Here is a 22,877-nt window from a genome sequence, read left to right as displayed (position 1 = left end):
CACAGCAGCATTCAATGCTAAGCCTTCAGCTTGCTAGACAGGGTAGATAAAAATCCCTGTCCCTAAGACCAAACAGTATCCAGATCCACCCTGGTGTCGACACCAGCAACTCAGGTCTAGATCCAACTCTGAAGATCGAAAAAGACACAAGAAATCCCTAAAAGTCTATTAGCAGGCGATGGTAAGAAACCCAGAAAAGCCAAGACCCGGGAACTACCGGAAAATCTGGAAGCAGGATACTGCCACCTTAAACCCCAGATCCCAAGAAAGATCAGAACGAGGTTTACTGAGAGATACGGTTCATAAGAACCGAATTTGCACAAAAAGGATGAAACAGGAAAGACATCCTTCTTCCAAACAAAGGGAGAATCTTACATTCTCCAGCGAAAAGAAGAACTGAAAAGCTTTGCTTCAATATCATAGAAACCAATTAGGTTGGGAAGGCCCTCCCCCTATTAGGGCATGCACCAACCATGGGAGAAAAAATCCTGCAGTGTGATAGATACCGGGACAATGACTCCAAAAGTCCCTTGACTTCTCTGACAAGACAATTGCCCAGAAAAAAAAGCCTAGTTCCGGTCTCTAGGACCCCCCTAGATCTGTATGATCCAGTATCAAGCACCCATTCCAGATAATACCTAAACAGGTCCAGCCTGTTAACTAGGATAGATGAGCCTGTTGTACCTGGACCTGAATCTAAAAGAAAAAACTTCTAAATAGAAATAAGGAACAGACCTAGCTAGTATCCACAACAGGTCCTGCCTGTCATCTAGGATACAACTTATCTTCCAGAACACTCCAGGGCTAAAATGAAACTTCTTAAGTTCCAGCAAAGCTGAATCATCAAATTAAAGAAGTTAAGGTCAGAGGCTTAAAATTTTCCTCTAAAATATCGGGGGAACTATCACCCTGAGCAGAAATCTATAAGCTTCCACCAGAAGTCTCCAACAATCAAAAAACTACCCGGAATGGAATAGCAAAGAAAAAGGCAAGCGCCCACAGTGATAAACTGAAAGAGTGTGTAAACAAAAAAAGGTCCTATCTGTCATGCGACAACCCCCATAGAGCTCGGAATTGGGATTCTAAAACAATAAAACAAAAAGTAAAACAAGACGACAAGGAATATCACCATCCTCCACTTGTTTTAGTTAAGATTATCTGATCTGATTTAGAGGACTGAGATTCCACTGACTGAGCAGTACTGGAAACCTCTAACATCGCCTAAACATCTCTCAGAAGCAAACGCAGGTGTGGCAATCTAAATGCTAGGCCCTCAGCAGTCTGAGAACCCAAGTCAGCAGATTCTGACCCTGGAGGTTCTCCCTCTGATGCCTCAGAGGGACCCGCATCCCCAGAGGACTGATCGGACACCAATTGTCCTTGGGCAGGAGAGCCCGGATTAACCCCTCACTTGCGCTTAGCGTGAATAGGTAACCTCACTAAGGCCGTAGAGATGGCCATGCGAAACTGCATAGTAACCACTTGTGGAAACAAACCCCTTACAGGCGAAGGAGGATCGGAACTCGGGAAAACTGCATATGTAGGAACAGAATCAAGAGAACATACCTCACTGGACGAAGAGTCCTTAGAGGCAGATGGCTCAGTGGTCTTCAATATCTCAACATGTGTTAATGAGAACACTTTATTGTGGCATACGGAACATAATTGAGCGGGCTGGATTACCCGGGCCCCCTCACAATATATCATTTAAAGACAAAAAGACTGCTCAGAATTAATGCTGTATGTTTTGTGTAAAATGAATATTCAAAGGTGAAACCGACTGTCAATGAGTCCCACAAATGCGGATGTCACCTCACAAACTGTAAAATATCCAAGTAAAGTTAATGAAATGAGGACTCACCAGGTTTTAACCCTCTCGGTGCGGTGTAAACTCCTATTATCGTGTTGCAGATTTCAATGCAGACATGTATCCACCGGGCATTAGTATGCATACAGGGCTTGAATCCAGGGCCTCATAGAATATCCGTGTGATTCAGATTGGGCTGCAAATACTAACACTGTTGCTTGGGGCTCTCCACACCCCTGTTCGGCAAAGTCACAAAGAGAAAACAGGTATCGCAACAGTGAAGTAAAAATCTGGCAGAGAGATGTGCAGGTAAAATCGTAATTTATTACATATCACTTAGCGTACATACAATATACAGGCACAGCAAACAGACCCCGCTGACGCGTTTCCCGCTTCACAAGCGGTTCATCAGAGCTGGGAAAAAAGTGTTATAGGCAGCTGTTAAATCTCAGGTAACAAATCTGAATAGCCAATCGGCAAACAGAAGTCTCACCTTAGACTTAACCTTTTACACTCCATAAACTTCCAAGTTTCAACTTTCTTACAGCAACAAAGAAATATTACAAAATCACTATAAGCTTCACAAAATAGTATTACATGTTAAAACTAAATAGAACACCTCTACTAAAATGAGTTAAATCAAAGTTAGGAATCTCAGAACCCTGAAAGCAAAATATTAAGCAAAAGCTGTTACATTTAGATAACATGTATCACACAAAAGTAGCCAAAAAGATATAAAAGTTAAATGCAAACTTTGTTATATTGCGGCAATCGTGAGTACATGACACAATGTTACAACTCAGCATAAGGAAAAAGAGGAGAAAAACACTTTGAACAAATCTGGATTATAAAAGATCAGTACCTATATAGTAACTATTAAAATTTAAAGGAACTTTTCGTGAAAGGACATCAACCTAAGCATCTATAAATAATTTAATGTCACTAATTTTATTTATTCCTAATGGGGAACCTGTTTTGAGGGTATAGATCCAATAAATTTCTCTTTTACTTAAGATCTTGTATCTGTCCCCTCCTCTGACATTAGTTTTAACCTGTTCAATACCTTGAAACCGAAAATACCTGAATTTATCAATATGTTCAAAAAAATGCTTGGCCACTGGAGTTTTAGGTACCTCCGCCTCTAGGGACAAAAGATGTTCCCTGATCCTGTCCTTTAAGCTCCTAGAGGTGAGACCCACATATTGAAAATTACAGTGTAAACAGGTGATAAGGTAAACAACAAAGTTTGAGTTACAATTTATGCGTCCCTTGATGTTATATACTTTACTGGTATTTGTAGACTGGAAAGTGTCTCCTACCAAAGCAAAATCGCAACTTTTACATGGCCTCACACCACATTTATAAAAGCCACATTTTTTAGAAAGCCAATTGCTAGTTGTACCTGTCAATGTTGTAGTGTTAATGTTGGAGTGTGTACTTAAATTCTTGTTTATTCTATCACCTATAGTGTCTGATCTATAAGAGATATAATTAAATATTTTTGACAACAGCCTCAAATCCTCATCCATATCTAGAAGGGGTAACCTTTTCTTAATGATGTTACATATAGCATCATATTGATTGCTATATTTAGTTATAAAGTTAACACTATTGCTACCCTGATTTCTGGCATTATTTCTTAATTTCTGTTTATCCTTAAGTAGTTTACTTCTATCAAAGCCAGAAACCAAAGTAGCAATATCATTTAGCTCCCCTAAATTATAACCTCTGTCCACCAAACGTGAAGTCAGATCTCTAGCATGTTTCCAATACATATCCAAAGAGCTACAATTGCGCATTAGCCTGATGTACTGTCCCTTAGGGATCCCCTTTTTCAGATGTTTGGGGTGTGATGAGTCAGCTCTGAGAATGGTGTTCCCAGAAATATCTTTCCTATATACTTCAGTGACAATAGATTCATCTTTATGTCCTATTAGTACATCTAAATACGGTATGTTATCTCTAGAAGCATTATAGGTAAAACTTAAGTTATTGTCATTTGAATTGAGATCATCAACATAATTCTTCAAATTATTCTCTTCACCTCCCCAAATTAACAAAATATCATCGATATATCTGGTATATAACTTGATATTATCTTTATAGAGGTTCTCATTTCCAAAGATCTTTCTAGTTTCAAAATCTGCTAGATATAAATTGGCATACGAGGGGGCAAAACTGCATCTATTGTAGAAAAAACATAACATAACATAACATTTGAATAAAAAAGAAATTTTTGCATTGAACCAATTGAGTTCTAATTCCAATCTGATGATAGTCAATTCAGATAAGGGGGATCTATAGTTGTGTTAGATAAGGTAGACTATAATAATGAAGTATATCGCCAGTTGAGTGATGTTGAAACCTACAAGAAGATGCTGTATTCACTGTTAAAATAGCTGACTCAATCTTTGTTGAACATCCTAGAATACCAGTGTTCAAGTACTTACCCAAAATACATAAGTCGTTAGTCAATCCCCCAGGGAGACCAATAATTTCAGCTATTGGTTCCCTGGGGGAAAGATTGGGCCAATGGGTAGATGCTCAGTTACAGCCAATAGTTCAATCGTTACCTGGATTTTTGAGAGATACTAAACATTTACTTAGATCCATTCAACAGTTTGAATGGAAGGAGGGTTATGTTTTTTCTACAATAGATGCAGTTTTTTTATATTCATGCATACCGCATGAACAGGGATTAAATGCTATACAAAGAATGCTTGTCAGATATTCTGGGTATGATGATAGATTAATTGAATTTATATTAGAAGCAATCTCATTCTTATTACATCATAACTACTTCATGTATAATGGTGAGTTCTATCTGCAACTTAGAGGAACAGCGATGGGGGCAAAATTTGCCCCCTCGTATGCCAATTTATATCTAGCAGATTTTGAAACTAGAAAGATCTTTGGAAATGAGAACCTCTATAAAGATAATATCAAGTTATATACCAGATATATCGATGATATTTTGTTAATTTGGGGAGGTGAAGAGAATAATTTGAAGAATTTTGTTGATGATCTCAATTCAAATGACAATAACTTAAGTTTTACCTATAATGCTTCTAGAGATAACATACCGTATTTAGATGTACTAATAGGACATAAAGATGAATCTATTGTCACTGAAGTATATAGGAAAGATATCTCTGGGAACACCATTCTCAGAGCTCACTCATCACACCCCAAACATATGAAAAAGGGGATCCCTAAGGGACAGTACATCAGGCTAATGCGCAATTGTAGCTCTTTGGATATGTATTGGAAACATGCTAGAGATCTGACTTCACGTTTGGTGGACAGAGGTTATAATTTAGGGGAGCTAAATGATATTGCTACTTTGGTTTCTGGCTTTGATAGAAGTAAACTACTTAAGGATAAACAGAAATTAAGAAATAATGCCAGAAATCAGGGTAGCAATAGTGTTAACTTTATAACTAAATATAGCAATCAATATGATGCTATATGTAACATCATTAAGAAAAGGTTACCCCTTCTAGATATGGATGAGGATTTGAGGCTGTTGTCAAAAAAATTAAATTTTATCTCCTATAGATCAGACACTATAGGTGATAGAATAAACAAGAATTTAAGTACACACTCCAACATTAACACTACAACATTGACAGGTAAAACTAGCAATTGGCTTTCTAAAAAATGTGGCTTTTATAAATGTGGTGTGAGGCCATGTAAAAGTTGCGATTTTGCTTTGGTAGGAGACACTTTCCAGTCTACAAATACCAGTAAAGTATATAACATCAAGGGACGCATAAATTGTAACTCAAACTTTGTTGTTTACCTTATCACCTGTTTACACTGTAATTTTCAATATGTGGGTCTCACCTCTAGGAGCTTAAAGGACAGGATCAGGGAACATCTTTTGTCCCTAGAGGCGGAGGTACCTAAAACTCCAGTGGCCAAGCATTTTTTTGAACATATTGATAAATTCAGGTATTTTCGGTTTCAAGGTATTGAACAGGTTAAAACTAATGTCAGAGGAGGGGACAGATACAAGATCTTAAGTAAAAGAGAAATTTATTGGATCTATACCCTCAAAACAGGTTCCCCATTAGGAATAAATAAAATTAGTGACATTAAATTATTTATAGATGCTTAGGTTGATGTCCTTTCACGAAAAGTTCCTTTAAATTTTAATAGTTACTATATAGGGACTGATCTTTTATAATCCAGATTCGTTCAAAGTGTTTTTCTCCTCTTTTTCCTTTCCATTTAACTTTTATATCTTTTTGGCTACTTTTGTGTGATACATGTTATCTAAATGTAACAGCTTTTGCTTAATATTTTGCTTTCAGGGTTCCGAGATTGCTAACTTTGATTTAACTCATTTTAGTAGAGGTGTTCTATTTAGTTTTAACATGTAATACTATTATGTGAAGCTTATAGTGATTTTGTAATATTTCTTGTGTTGCTGTAAGAAAGTTAAAACTTGGAAGTTTATGGAGTGTAAAAGGTTAAGTCTAAGGTGAGACTTCTGTTTGCCGATTGGCTATTCAGATTTGTTACCTGAGATTTAACAGCTGCCTATAACACTTTTTTCCCAGCTCTGATGAACCGCTTGTGAAGCGGGAAACGCGTCAGCGGGGTCTGTTTGCTGTGCCTGTATATTGTATGTACGCTAAGTGATATGTAATAAATTACGATTTTACCTGCACATCTCTCTGCCAGATTTTTACTTCACTGTTTTGATACCTGTTTTCTCCTCACAATATACACAGGTATAAAATTCTGTATCGGAGGGAACCCCCTCTAAATTAACAGAATCCTCCATAACTCGTCTATCAAATTTTAGAAAGGATAAAACAACTGGAACCTTATACCCCCAATGGCTGGGGCACGCAACACCTCCTGTGACCCAGACAGGAAAGAGGCTCCTCTCGTCAGACACCCGGTCAGGAATCAGAAGCAGTTAAAAAAAAAAACTTACCCATTCCCGGTCACATGGTGCTCAAGTAGGACCTGCCCCTGCTAAGGAAAAAGTGTGTCAACTTAATATAAAGAAACTGCGCAGCTCTCAAAATGTAAATAACCTGTACGTTCCGTATCAGCCTAAGAGCCCAAATGTTCTTACACATAAGCAGTCGAAATCACATAACAAATATGATTAAAAAACCCCACTGTTCAATAATCTCCTCAGGAGATATTAACCCATGATTCCATAAAGATAGAGTCCCACTGTGACCCTGTCTTCTATCGTTAACGTGTGTAAAATAATGACACAATCTTACCGGAATCTATGCTGTGGAACAGTGACATGGTCCTTCAAGTTTGACAGATTGTAGCAGCGCTTCTGACATGGAAAAGAAGGAAGCCAGCGAAACTCGTCAACGCTGATTGCTTAAGGAGCTGTTAATATAAGTCTGGAAAGGTTCGCAGAAAGACTCTCCCTGCATCTCCAGACTCTAACTTTCGTCAATGCTCTCACTGAGAGGCTGAAAGACTACTTAAACCTCCAGTCCCATCTCAAAGATTAATACCCTCCATAAGGAATTACTCCAAAATCTTCTGACACTTCTCTGCCAACCTCCTGTGACGAAAGGCAAATAATGACTGGGGGATGAGGGAAGTGGGAGAAGGATTTAAGCCTTTGGGTGTATTTGCCTCCTCCTGGTGGCCAGGTTCTGTATTTCCCACAAGTAAGGAATGAAGCCGTAAACTCTTCTCATATTAAGAAGGAAATAGGGATAATCACAAAAATGTTAATAATCCCTCAAACATATAATACTATGCACAGCATAGAATAGATAATATATACATCTATAGAAAAGGAAATGGATTAAACATATAAAAATAAATAATCCCTAACATACAATTAATATACAATGCAAACAAAGGACAAATGTAGATATAAAATGTAAAAAAATATCTATGTTAGAAAAATAGTGGAAAACAAGAAATGCTATAACCCCTAAAATATAGTCTCAAAGCTTATGATTATCAGAAGCATCATGTTAACATTAGCCAGTTCTAAAAGGCATACAGAGGTAATCAAAAGCTTTAGAACAAATCTAGGCTAGAAGTTATTACTGCCACTCTGACACACAAAGACCAATACTTGTTTGTGAAAATTGGAAATCAGATTCCAAGGAGAAGAAAAATTAACACCAGGGATCTTCAGAGAGAAAAACATTTGCGATCTGATTCTATAAAACTGTTGAGAAATACTGAGTTCATGAATAAGAACAGAAAAAACTGTCAAAAAGTAAAACAGTCCATGGAGGGACAGAGGTACAACAAGGAAATACAGTAAACGCGTTTCGGCTATCGCCGTAATCACTACTGCTGAACGCGTATACTGTATTTCCTTGTTGTACCTCTGTCCCTCCATGGACTGTTTTACTTTTTTGCATCAATAAATGCTAAGTTTTAATTTTACTATCATCGTTGCTGCTTAATTCTTTTCATTTGGTTGGATGTCTTTTGCCCATTAAGCAGCAACGCTTCCTCTATGGCAGCCACTATGTTCGGCCTTCACCTCAAGTTTCCTGTCTAACAAGGAGAATCCGAGTACCTGCGCTGGCATTGGCCCAGAGGGATTAGCTGCAAGACGAGCCGCAAGACAAGCCCCCTCTTTCTCAGCGTCCTATTGGATCACGTGGTGGAGAATGAGACTTCCGGTTTCAAACTGTCTCGGCGTGGATCGAAGCAGACGGAACAGCACAGAGTGTTGCGGTTCTCTCTCTCCCTGAAATCCGTGACGGAGCCTGGTCTTCGTGAGGATGTCTGGTAACAAGATTTTGTGACGGAGCCTGGTCTTCGTAGGGGCTATTGGGTAAGCCGGCAGGTACTTGGTGCCTACAAGAAACTTACAGCCATGGTGCTTTAAATGTTTTTCTGCTCACTTGGAGGTAATTTCACGACACTTTATATAAAACGGAATACGAGTGATATTATACCTCCATTACTTTGCACTACTGGACATTTTTATATGTTTATATTGCTGGACTTGGTTGCTTACATCATTTATTCTTCTGCTAATTTGGATAGCGACTGCTATATTTGACACAGGTCACTAGCCATTACATTTACTCCCTCCTCTTCCAGCATATCTTTGGTATTTTTTCTTCAGAAAAAACTGTCCCCACACATCTCAGTCTCTTACTCTAAACAGATGAGAGATAGAAGTCTAAAAAGAGTCGGAGTCGTCCCGAGTAGCCAATACCTCATAACAATACACGAAGATGTTAAAGTTTAAACCTGAAGTTTACTTCTTCAACCTCAGACAAAAGAACTATAAATATCAGAATCTGAGATTTCACCCTCAGAAGCTACCGACATATCCTCCTCATCAGACTTATGAGGGAGGGCAACCAGCGTAGCAGTAGGAGGAACAGAAACTTTACTATGTAAATGTCTAAATTTCCTCTTGCGTTTTCCCAGCATAGGAAAAGCAGATAATGCTGCAGATACCGCTGAAGATATCTGTGCAGCAAAATCTACAGGCAAATATACGCCTCCAGGAGGCTGAGAGGAACCGCAGGGCACTGCATGTGACACTAATGAGGCTTGGGATGTTTGAGGAGAAAGCTGTGGCATTGCCTGAACAGCATCATCCTGAGAGACATTGGGCTCAGAAGGTAACACACTATCTAAAAGACACAGAATCTTAATCCATGTCCAAAAAACAAAATTTGGAAAATTTATAATTATTTCAACTTAATACTGTCACTTTAAGAAAACAAAAAAAAATAGAACTAGAATAATTTCCTACCTGAACAAAAAACTAAGTCAGCACCTCTGCACCACAGCCTGAGGTGTCTTACCTGACCACCACAATATCACTTTGCACAAAAGATAATAATAAAAAAAGGCAGAAACTCTCCAGCAGTTTATAACACTCTCCGGCAAGAAAAGAGCAGAGGAAAAGTCGGCTAGTGACAACGCCGCTCTGCTTAAACTGAATGCGGAAAAGTAGAATTTACATGAATTTACCCGATGAGAAACTGTGCAGCTGATCAAAAGCGTGAGTCTGACAGTTATACACAAACGGAGACTTCCTCTTGCGTCTCTTAGGAAAATGCCAGCATTGGGCTCAGACCAAATAAACTGTGCCTCACCAAACAAAGTAGCCCACATAAAAAAACAATACATATAAAAAAGGGCAGATTGTTTCTCCCATTCTTCCTGAGAGACATAGCCCAGAAAAACAGAATTTATGTTTACCTGATAAATTACTTTCTCCAACGGTGTGTCCGGTCCACGGCGTCATCCTTACTTGTGGGATATTCTCTTCCCCAACAGGAAATGGCAAAGAGCCCAGCAAAGCTGGTCACATGATCCCTCCTAGGCTCCGCCTTCCCCAGTCATTCGACCGACGTAAAGGAGGAATATTTGCATAGGAGAAATCATATGATACCGTGGTGACTGTAGTTAAAGAAAATAAATTATCAGACCTGATTAAAAAACCAGGGCGGGCCGTGGGCCGGACACACCGTTGGAGAAAGTAATTTATCAGGTAAACATAAATTCTGTTTTCTCCAACATAGGTGTGTCCGGTCCACGGCGTCATCCTTACTTGTGGGAACCAATACCAAAGCTTTAGGACACGGATGAAGGGAGGGAGCAAATCGGGTCACCTAGATGGAAGGCACCACGGCTTGCAAAACCTTTCTCCCAAAAATAGCCTCAGAAGAAGCAAAAGTATCAAATTTGTAAAATTTAGTAAAAGTGTGCAGTGAAGACCAAGTCGCTGCCTTACATATCTGATCAACAGAAGCCTCGTTCTTGAAGGCCCATGTGGAAGCCACAGCCCTAGTGGAATGAGCTGTGATTCTTTCAGGAGGCTGCCGTCCGGCAGTCTCGTAAGCCAATCTGATGATGCTTTTAAGCCAAAAAGAGAGAGAGGTAGAAGTTGCTTTTTGACCTCTCCTTTTACCAGAATAAACAACAAACAAGGAAGATGTTTGTCTAAAATCCTTTGTAGCATCTAAATAGAATTTTAGAGCACGAACTACATCCAAATTGTGCAACAAACGTTCCTTCTTTGAAACTGGATTCGGACACAAAGAAGGCACGACTATCTCCTGGTTAATGTTTTTGTTAGAAACAACTTTCGGAAGAAAACCAGGTTTAGTACGCAAAACCACCTTATCTGCATGGAACACCAGATAAGGAGGAGAACACTGCAGAGCAGATAATTCTGAAACTCTTCTAGCAGAAGAAATTGCAACCAAGATAATAACTTAATATCAACGGAATGTAAGGGTTCAAACGGAACCCCCTGAAGAACTGAAAGAACTAAATTGAGACTCCAAGGAGGAGTCAAAGGTTTGTAAACAGGCTTGATTCTAACCAGAGCCTGAACAAAGGCTTGAACATCTGGCACAGCTGCCAGCTTTTGTGAAGTAACTCAGACAAGGCAGAAATCTGTCCCTTCAGAGAACTTGCAGATAATCCTTTCTCCAAACCTTCTTGAAGAAAGGATAGAATCTTAGGAATTTTTATCTTGTCCCAAGGGAATCCTTTAGATTCACACCAACAGATATATTTTTTCCATATTTTGTGGTAGATTTTTCTAGTTACAGGCTTTCTAGCCTGAACAAGAGTATCAATGACAGAATCTGAGAACCCTCGCTTTGATAAGATCAAGCGTTCAATCTCCAAGCAGTCAGTTGGAGTGAGACCAGATTCGGATGTTCGAACGGACCTTGAACAAGAAGGTCTCGTCTCAAAGGTAGCTTCCATGGTGGAGCCGATGACATATTCACCAGGTCTGCATACCAAGTCCTGCGTGGCCACGCAGGAGCTATCAAGATCACCGATGCCCTCTCCTGATTGATCCTGGCTACCAGCCTGGGGATGAGAGGAAACGGCGGGAATACATAAGCTAGTTTGAAGGTCCAAGGTGCTACAAGTGCATCTACTAGAGTCGCCTTGGGATCCCTGGATCTGGACCCGTAGCAAGGAACCTTGAAGTTCTGACGAGAGGCCATCAGATCCATGTCTGGAATGCCCCACAATTGAGTAATTTGGGCAAAGATTTCCGGATGGAGTTCCCACTCCCCCGGATGAAATGTCTGACGACTCAGAAAATCCGCTTCCCAATTTTCCACTCCTGGGATGTGGATTGCAGACAAGTGGCAGGAGTGAGCCTCCGCCCATTGAATGATTTTGGTCACTTCTTCCATCGCCAGGGAACTCCTTGTTCCCCCCTGATGGTTGATGTACGCAACAGTCGTCATGTTGTCTGATTGAAACCGTATGAATTTGGCCTTTGCTAGCTGAGGCCAAGCCTTGAGAGCATTGAATATCGCTCTCAGTTCCAGAATATTTATCGGGAGAAGAGATTCTTCCCGAGACCAAAGACCCTGAGCTTTCAGGGGTCCCCAGACCGCGCCCCAGCCCACCAGACTGGCGTCGGTCGTGACAATGACCCACTCTGGTCTGCGGAAGCTCATCCCCTGTGACAGGTTGTCCAGGGACAGCCACCAACGGAGTGAATCTCTGGTCCTCTGATCTACTTGTATCGTCGGAGACAAGTCTGTATAATCCCCATTCCACTGACTGAGCATGCACAGTTGTAATGGTCTTAGATGAATTCGCGCAAAAGGAACTATGTCCATTGCCGCTACCATCAAACCTATTACTTCCATGCACTGCACTATGGAAGGAAGAGGAACAGAATGAAGTATTTGACAAGAGTTTAGAAGTTTTGATTTTCTGGCCTCTGTCAGAAAGATCCTCATTTCTAAGGAGTCTATTACTGTTCCCAAGAAGGGAACCCTTGTTGATGGAGATAGAGAACTTTTTTCTACGTTCACTTTCCACCCGTGAGATCTGAGAAAGGCCAGGACAATGTCCGTGTGAGCCTTTGCTTGTGGAAGGGACGACGCTTGAATCAGTATGTCGTCCAAGTAAGGTACTACTGCAATGCCCCTTGGTCTTAGCACCGCTAGAAGGGACCCTAGTACCTTTGTGAAAATTCTTGGAGCAGTGGCTAATCCGAACGGAAGTGCCACAAACTGGTAATGCTTGTCCAGAAATGCGAACCTTAGGAACCGATGATGTTCCTTGTGGATAGGAATATGTAGATACGCATCCTTTAAATCCACCGTGGTCATGAATTGACCTTCCTGGATGGAAGGAAGAATTGTCCGAATGGTTTCCATTTTGAACGATGGAACCTTGAGAAACTTGTTTAGGATCTTGAGATCTAAGACTGGTCTGAATGTTCCCTCTTTTTTGGGAACTACGAACAGATTGGAGTAGAACCCCATCCCTTGTTCTCCTAATGGAACAGGATGAATCACTCCCATTTTTAACAGGTCTTCTACACAATGTAAGAATGCCTGTTTTTTATGTGGTCTGAAGACAATTGAGACCTGTGGAACCTCCCCCTTGGGGGGAAGCCCCTTGAATTCCAGAAGATAACCTTGGGAGACTATTTCTAGAGCCCAAGGATCCAGAACATCTCTTGCCCAAGCCTGAGTGAAGAGAGAGAGTCTGCCCCCCACCAGATCCGGTCCCGGATCGGGGGCCAACATCTCATGCTGTCTTGGTAGCAGTGGCAGGTTTCTTGGCCTGCTTACCTTTGTTCCAGCCTTGCATTGGCCTCCAGGCTGGCTTGGCTTGAGAAGTATTACCCTCTTGCTTAGAGGACGTAGCACTTGGGGCTGGTCCGTTTCTGCGAAAGGGACGAAAATTAGGTTTATTTTTGGCCTTGAAAGACCTATCCTGAGGAAGGGCGTGGCCCTTGCCCCCAGTGATATCAGAAATAATCTCTTTCAAGTCAGGGCCAAACAGCGTTTTCCCCTTGAAAGGAATGTTAAGCAATTTGTTCTTGGAAGACGCATCCGCTGACCAAGATTTTAGCCAAAGCGCTCTGCACGCCACAATAGCAAACCCAGAATTTTTCGCCGCTAATCTAGCCAATTGCAAAGTGGCGTCTAGGGTGAAAGAGTTAGCCAATTTGAGCGCATGAATTCTGTCCAAAATCTCCTCATAAGAAGAATCTTTATTGAGCGCCTTTTCTAGTTCATCGAACCAGAAACACGCCGCTGTAGTGACAGGAACAATGCATGAAATTGGTTGTAGAAGGTAACCTTGCTGAACAAACATCTTTTTAAGCAAACCCTCTAATTTTTTATCCATAGGATCTTTGAAAGCACAACTATCTTCTATGGGTATAGTGGTGCGTTTGTTTAGAGTAGAAACCGCCCCCTCGACCTTGGGGACTGTCTGCCATAAGTCCTTTCTGGGGTCGACCATAGGAAACAATTTCTTAAATATAGGGGGAGGGACGAAAGGTATGCCGGGCCTTTCCCATTCTTTATTTACAATGTCCGCCACCCGCTTGGGTATAGGAAAAGCTTCGGGGGGCCCCGGGACCTCTAGGAACTTGTCCATTTTACATAATTTCTCTGGAATGACCAAATTCTCACAATCATCCAGAGTAGATAACACCTCCTTAAGCAGGGCGCGGAGATGTTCCAATTTAAATTTAAATGTAATCACATCAGGTTCAGCTTGTTGAGAAATTTTCCCTGAATCTGAAATTTCTCCCTCAGACAAAACCTCCCTGGCCCCCTCAGACTGGTGTAGGGGCACTTCAGAACCAATATCATCAGCGTCCTCATGCTCTTCAGTATTTTCTAAAACAGAGCAGTCGCGCTTTCGCTGATAAGTGGGCATTTTGGCTAAAATGTTTTTGATAGAATTATCCATTACAGCCGTTAATTGTTGCATAGTAAGGAGTATTGGCGCACTAGATGTACTAGGGGCCTCCTGTGTGGGCAAGACTGGTGTAGACGAAGGAGGGGATGATGCAGTACCATGCTTACTCCCCTCACTTGAGGAATCATCTTGGGCATCATTTTCTCTAAATTTTGTGTCACATAAATCACATCTATTTAAATGAGAAGGAACCTTGGCTTCCCCACATACAGAACACAGTCTATCTGGTAGTTCAGACATGTTAAACAGGCATAAACTTGATAACAAAGTACAAAAAACGTTTTAAAATAAAACCGTTACTGTCACTTTAAATTTTAAACTGAACACACTTTATTACTGCAAATGTGAAAAAGTATGAAGGAATTGTTCAAAATTTCACCACAGTGTCTTAAAGCCTTAAAAGTATTGCACACCAAATTTGAAAGCTTTAACTCTTAAAATAACGGAACCGGAGCCGTTTTTATATTTAACCCCTTTACAGTCCCTGGTATCTGCTTTGCTGAGACCCAACCAAGCCCAAAGGGGAATACGATACCAAATGACGCCTTCAGAAAGTCTTTTCTATGTATCAGAGCTCCTCACACATGCATCTGCATGTCAAGCTTCCCAAAAACAAGTGCGCAATAGAGGCGCGAAAATGAGGCTCTGCCTATGATTAGGGAAAGCCCCTAGAGAATAAGGTGTCCAATACAGTGCCTGCCGGTTATTTTACATAATACCCAAGAATAAAATAATTCCTCAAAGCTATGAAGTATAAAATATGCTTATATATCAATCGTTTTAGCCCAGAAAATGTCTACAGTCTTAAAAGCCCTTGTGAAGCCCTTTTTTTTCTTATGTAATAAAAATGGCTTACCGGATCCCATAGGGAAAATGACAGCTTCCAGCATTACATCGTCTTGTTAGAAATGTGTCATACCTCAAGCAGCAAAAGTCTGCTCACTGTTTCCCCCAACTGAAGTTAATTCCTCTCAACAGTCCTGTGTGGAAACAGCCATCGATTTTAGTAACGGTTGCTAAAATCATTTTCCTCTTACAAACAGAAATCTTCATCTCTTTTCTGTTTCAGAGTAAATAGTACATACCAGCACTATTTTAAAATAACAAACTCTTGATTGAATAATAAAAACTACAGTTAAACACCAAAAAACTCTAAGCCATCTCCGTGGAGATGTTGCCTGTACAACGGCAAAGAGAATGACTGGGGAAGGCGGAGCCTAGGAGGGATCATGTGACCAGCTTTGCTGGGCTCTTTGCCATTTCCTGTTGGGGAAGAGAATATCCCACAAGTAAGGATGACGCCGTGGACCGGACACACCTATGTTGGAGAAATAAAGTGTACATTAACCCCAATAAAAAAAGGATATGCAAGTTTACATAAAATGCATTAACCCCTTAGTCTCCCTATAAATTAAAAAACAGTGTCATGCAGCCTGCCTAAACGCATCCTATATAAAGAATATTTACATGTCCCACATAAAATTGCAGCTCAAATTCTTTAAATGCAAGTCCTCATTACCTAGAAGACAAAAAGACACTTACCTGCAATCTAGCTGTCAGGCAGGTTGACAGCTTACCAGGTGTGAAAGGACACATACTCCTTACAGAGACCTGTAGAAAAAGAAAGAACAGAGTAACCAAACTCTGGCTTTCTATAACTAGGGCAGCAATATGTTAGGAAACAAAGTAAGCACCAACTCACAACTTCCTAACTGCTTAAAAGCCACCACTACTCTACTGAAGAGATTAACGTGAGAGATTAAACCCAAAATCTTGCTTGTAGCAAAAATAAATCCAATTTTCCTTCAGACACCAAACTTCACCTCCTCCATTGACAGAGGCAAAGAGAATGACTGAGGATTATGGGTAGGAGACTGACATTTAACAGTGTTGCTGTTGTGTTCTTTGCCTCCTCCTGCTGGCCAGGAGTGATATTCCCACTTGTAATTGAATGACGTTGTGGACTCACCATATCTTAAAAAAGAAAACACAATTGAAAAAATAATCACAAACTTTCATCTTATGCTGATGGATATAAAATACAATGGAAGAACCACACTTACTTTCCAAAAGTTGTCAACTTTGCCGTACACCAGAGACTGGTTCTGCCTTTTGATGTCACTCATGTGTCTGATGTCACTGGCATTGAGATGCTGTTCCACTACAAAACCAAGGAAGCTGTTGTCTGGGGTGTGAGCTGCACACAAGAAAACAAAATCTTTGTTACTCTCTTGTATTGAATTACATACTGATTTAGAGAGTTTAAAGGGACAGTCACCACCTTTATTTTTGTTGTTTAAAAAGAAAGATAATCCCTTTATTACCCATTCCCCAGTTTTGCATAACCAACACTGTTATAGAAATACACTTTTTACTGCTGTGATAACCTTGTATCTAAGCCTCTGCAAACTGCCCCTTTATTTCAGTTCTTTTGACAGACTTGCATTTTAGCCAATCAGTGGTCACTCCAGGGTAACTTCACGCACATGAGCTCAATGTTATCTATATGAAAGACACAAACTAATGCCCTCTAGTGGTCAGAATGCATTCAGATTAGAGGCAGTCTTCAAGGCCTAGAATTAGCTTTCAGCGCCAACAAGAGGCCAAGGGATAAATATACTCACAGAGAGATAAAAGAAGATTATTTAATGAACCATGTTAAAAAGCATCAGTAATAAAAGACTATATATAAAAAATGTAAAAAGCACATATAAATAAAATTACAAATACAGGAATATCTTACAGAAGCGGCTCAAAGGGCCAAAGCTGATAATTACAATAAAAACAGAGGTAATAACAGGTGATCAGTGTGAGTGGTACACCAGAATAAGAGTGTATACTAATAAAACAGAATTAGCCTAAGTACAACTGTAGCAAGTACATCAAGCAAAAAACTAATAAACAATAATACAAACAATAGTGTTCAAAATTAGTGTTACAAAAATAGTGTTCCAAAAAATAGAAAAATGCACTGCAGTGCAAAAAAAGGGGGTAGCAAAATAATTGTATAGATACAATCAAATAGTGAGTGAGTGCAAATGGATATAAAAATGCTAGCTACTTAATCCAGTGAGGTTAAGATATAATTTAAATAAAATACACAATATGCAATAACATAAAAAATAAAATACACAATATGCAATAACATAAAAAATAAAAAATAATAAAATATAAAATATAATCCAAAAAAGTGTTCAAAAAGTTGATCAACAAATGTTAGTGAAGAACAAAAATAAGTCAATCAAAACTAAAAAATGGAAAAAATGGGTGATGAAAAGCAAGGTGAAAGTGAGGAAATTGATTCCTTCCAATGTTAGTTACTTTGACAGATCCAAATTCCTGAGTGTGGTTGCTGAAGTAGCTGAATGGATCCTAGCACCTGTCAGCTGCTCCTAGTCTTGAGAAAGGCCCTTTTTTGAGGGCAGAAACGCGTTGACATATTGGTAAGCATTACTTTAATCCTTACTTCCTTCTCATATTGGATACACTATGTTGTGAATTTCTTTTTTTTACAGGGACACTTTTTAGGATACCATAGGAGCAGCTGACAGGTGCTAGGATCCATTCAGCTACTTCAGCAACCACACTCAGGAATTTGGATCTGTCAAAGTAACTAACATTGGAAGGAATCAATTTCCTCACTTTCACCTTGCTTTTCATCACCCATTTTTTCCATTTTTTAGTTTTGATTGACTTATTTTTGTTCTTCACTAACATTTGTTGATCAACTTTTTGAACACTTTTTTGGATTATATTTTATTATTTTTTATTTTTTATGTTATTGCATATTGTGTATTTTATTTTTTATGTTATTGCATATTGTGTATTTTATTTAAATTATATCTTAACCTCACTGGATTAAGTAGCTAGCATTTTTATATCCATTTGCACTCACTCACTATTTGATTGTATCTATACAATTATTTTGCTACCCCCTTTTTTTGCACTGCAGTGCATTTTTCTATTTTTTGGAACACTATTTTTGTAACACTAATTTTGAACACTATTGTTTGTATTATTGTTTATTAGTTTTTTGCTTGATGTACTTGCTACAGTTGTACTTAGGCTAATTCTGTTTTATTAGTATACACTCTTATTCTAATGTACCACTCACACTGATCACCTGTTATTACCTCTGTTTTTATTGTAATTATCAGCTTTGGCCCTTTGAGCCGCTTCTGTAAGATATTCCTGTATTTGTAATTTTATTTATATGTGCTTTTTACATTTTTTATATATAGTCTTTTATTACTGATGCTTTTTAACATGGTTCATTAAATAATCTTCTTTTATCTCTCTGTGAGTATATTTATCCCTTGGCCTCTTGTTGGCGCTGTATTCACTTCTTACTACTTGTGCATATTTTTTGGAGGTTGGTTAGGATCTCTGTTTGGATACAGCTTGGAGATTACCTTAGCGCTTGTACACACACCCTTTTTCACTAGAATTAGCTTTCAACTTAGAATACCAAGAGAACAAAGCAAAATTGGTGATAAAAGTTGTTTAAAATTACATTCCCTATTTAAATCATGAAAGCTTTTTTTGGACTTGACTGTCCCTTTAATTTCTAGAAGGCACGGTCAATAGCATAACTAGAAATCAAGCTAATCACTTGTATGCTATTACTATTAATATTATCATCAAGTATTTGTAGAGTGCCAACAGATTCCGCAGCACTATAAACATAGGCGGTATACAAGATAACTTTTATAGGGATCAGATGGGTAGAGGGCCCTGCCGTGAGTTGCACTGTTGTAGTCCGCTTTTATGAAGGCGATCTTCAAACAGCTGAGCTCATAGGCTTACATTCTAAGGGGTTAAAGGGGAAAGCAATTAAGTTAGGAAAGGTTTAGTGTAGGTTGTATGCATTCCTGAATAGTAGAGTCTTTAAGGAGCGCTTGAAGCTGTTAAAACTAAGGGAGAGTTGTGGAGCGAGTCGGAGTTTCACAAGATGGGAGCGAGTCGGAGTTTCACAAGATGGGAGCCAGTCTGGAGAAGTACTGTTAACAGGAATGGGAGGAAGTAACAAGAGAGGAGGAAAGTAGGAGATTGTGAGCAGAGCGAAGGGGACAGGAGGGAGGAGATTGTGAGCAGAGCGAAGGGGACAGGAGGGAGACTATCTGGAGACAAGGACCAAAAATGTAGGGGGGGGGGGGAGCAGTGCAGGTGAGGGCTTTGTATGTCAGAGTGAGGATTTTGTGTATGATCCTGGAGGCAAGAGGAAGCCAGTGAATGGATTGGCAGAGAGGAGCAGCAGATGAAGAGCGACGTGTAAGGAAGATGAGCCTGGCAGAGGCATTAATTATGGATTGTAAAGGAGCTAGGCAGTAGCTAGGTAGACCAGAGAGGACAGAGTTGCAATAGTCAAGGCAGGAAAGAATGAGAGTGGATTAAAATCTTAGTTGTGTTTTGTGTTAAGGAAATGTCTAATTTTAGAGATTTTTTAAGATGGAAGCGGCAGGATTTAGCCAAGGACTGAATGTGAGGAGTGAAAAAAAGATCTGAGTTAAGTGTGACCCCAAGACATCGGGCATGTGGGGTAGGGGTAATGATGGATTTTTTAACAGTTACAGAAAATTGGGGGGTGGATCTTAAGGTAGTAAGAAGACATCCATGATGTTATATGAGAAAGACAGTTAGTGACATGGGTTAGTAAGGAAGGAGGTAGGTCTGGTGCAGAGAGGTAGATTTGGGTGTCATCAGCATACAAATGGTATTGAAACCGTGGGACTTTATTAAGAACTAATGATGACGTGTAGATTGAAAAGAGAAGGGGACCGAGGACAGAGCCTTGAGGTACCCCAACATAAAGTGGTAACGGGGCAGAGGATGCTCCAGAGAAGGCTACACTAAAGGTATGGTTAGATAGGAAGAGAAGCACGAGAGAGCTGTGTCGCAGATGCTGAAGGATTGGAGGGTTTGAGGGAAAAAAAAGAGGGTGGTCGACAGTGTAAAAGGCTGCAGGCAGATCAAGGAGGATAAGCAGAGAGAAGTGGCCTTTGGATTTTGCTGTAAGTAGGTTGATGGTAACTTGACAATTGCCTTCTCTGTGGAGTGATGGGGATGAAATCCAGATTGCAGTGGGTCAAGAAGATTGTTTGGTGTAAGGAAATGGGATAGACATGCACATAATAGCTTTTCAAGGAGCTTTGAGGCAAGAGGGAGTAGGGAAATAGGGCGGTAGTTAGATGCGGAGGTTGGATCGAGAGAAGTTTTTTTAAGGATAGGTGTGACCAGTGCAAGTTTTAGAGATGAGGTTAATATACCAGTGCTGAGGGAGAGGTTGAAAATGTTTGTGAGTATGTCTACGTAGTGGGGTTCATTGAGAATAAACAGTGTCATGGGAAGATTCATTAAAACAAAAAAGGTATGTCCGGTGTGGTGCTAGTGCTTCAAATGTAGTTACTAAGAAAAAAACTAAGAAAAAAAAAAACGGAGTAGCACACACAATCTATCACAGATAAATCACATGAAAGGAGAAAAAACAAAAAAAATAAAGTAGAAAGCAGTACTTTAAGTACACATACTTCAGTGAATCCATCACAGATTAATTACATGAAAGAAGAAAATATAAGAAATAAAAATAATAAAACAACCTTTATTTACCTTTCTAAAACCAGGGTAAAAATGGACACAGTAAAAAAAATGTAAAATCAATAAAAGCTGTTATGAGCAAGAGAGAAAAAACACAATTTATGTAAGAACTTACCTGATAAATTAATTTCTTTCATAGTGGCAAGAGTCCATGAGCTAGTGACGTATGGGATATACATTCCTAGCAGGAGGGGGCAAAGTTTCCAAAACCTCAAAATGCCTATAAATACACCTCCCACCTCACTCATACCTTAGTTTAATGTGTAGCCAAGAAGTGTGTGAGGCGTAAAAAGGAGTAAAAATCATACAAAAAGAGGAACTGGAAAAAATAAAATGCTTTATACAAAAAAAAATCATAACCACCAAAAATAGGGTGGGTCTCATGGACTCTTGCCACTATGAAACAAATGAATGTATCAGGTAAGTTCTTACATAAATTATGTTTTCTTTCATGTAAGTGGCAAGAGTCCATGAGCTAGTGACAACGTATGGGATATAATACACAAGATGTGGAAATCCACGAGTCACTAGAGGAAGGGATAAAATAACAGCTAAATCTGCTGAGAAATTAAATCCAAAACATAAGTTTTCTTAAAAAAAAAATTCAAATCATAAGGCACTAGAATCAAACTAAGATAAATGCCTGAAGAACCGTTTTACTCAATGTTGCTTTCGAAAAAGCAAACACAACAAAATGGTAAAATTTAAGAAAAAATATGCAAAGAAAAACAGAATTTATGTTTACCTGATAAATTTCTTTCTCCTACGGTGTATCCGGTCCATGGTTTAATCCTTACTTGTGGGATATTCTCAATCCCTACAGGAAGTGGCAAAGAGAGCACACAGCAGAGCTGTCCATATAGCTTCCCTCAGGCTCCGCCCCCCCAGTCATTCGACCGACGGTTAGGAGAAAAAGGAGAACCATAGGGTGCAGTGGTGACTGTAGTTTACAAAAAATTAAACCTGACTAAATGCCAGGATGGGCCGTGGACCGGATACACTGTAGGAGAAAGAAATTTATCAGGTAAACATAAATTCTGTTTTCTCCAACATTGGTGTATCCGGTCCACGGCTTCATCCTTAATTGTGGGAACCAATACCAAAGCTTAAGGACACGGATGAAGGGAGGGAACAAGTCAGGTAACCTAAACGGAAGGCACCACTGCTTGCAAAACCTTTCTCCCAAAAATAGCCTCCGAAGAAGCATAAGTATCGAATTTGTAAAATTTGGCAAATGTATGCAGTGAAGACCACGTCGCTGCCTTACAGATCTGTTCAACAGAAGCCTCGTTCTTGAAAGCCCATGTGGAAGCCACAGCTCTAGTAGAGTGAGCTGTAATTCGTTCAGGAGGCTGCCGTCCAGCAGTCTCATAAGCCAATCGGATGATGCTTTTCAGCCAGAAGGAAAGAATGAGAGGTAGCAGTTGCTTTCTGACCTCTCCTCTTACCAGAGTAAACGACAAACAAGGATGATGTTTGTCTGAAATCTTTTGTTGCTTCTAGATAGAATTTTAAAGCACGAACCACATCTAGATTGTGTAACAGACGTTCCTTTTTTGAAACTGGATTAGGACACAGAGAAGGAACAACTATTTCCTGGTTAATATTCCTATTGGAAACCACTTTTGGAAAAAAAACAGGTTTGGTACATAAAACGACCTTATCTGTATGAAACACCAGATAGGGTGAATTACACTGCAAAGCAGACAATTCAGAAACTCTTCTAGCAGAAGAAATAGCAACCAAAAACAAAACTTTCCAAGATAATAACTTAATATCTATG

At 39.7% G+C, this 22,877-nt stretch overlaps 1 protein-coding gene across 1 annotated transcript in view; it reads right to left on the bottom strand.

Moving 5' to 3' along the window:
* The window catches only part of MGAT5 (alpha-1,6-mannosylglycoprotein 6-beta-N-acetylglucosaminyltransferase), a 653,341-nt gene that overhangs the window by 274,316 nt on the left and 356,148 nt on the right, over positions 1–22,877 (bottom strand). The window contains exon 12 of the mRNA XM_053712510.1: positions 16,564–16,697. Within this exon, the coding sequence (XP_053568485.1) occupies positions 16,564–16,697 (134 nt within the window). The remainder of the gene's footprint in view (positions 1–16,563; positions 16,698–22,877) is intronic.

This window comes from Bombina bombina, chromosome 1, assembly GCF_027579735.1.
Source record: "Bombina bombina isolate aBomBom1 chromosome 1, aBomBom1.pri, whole genome shotgun sequence".
NCBI classification, from domain to species: Eukaryota; Metazoa; Chordata; class Amphibia; order Anura; family Bombinatoridae; genus Bombina; species Bombina bombina.
Note: the sequence above shows the minus strand (reverse complement) of the source record. Positions and strands in the feature narration are given on the sequence as shown.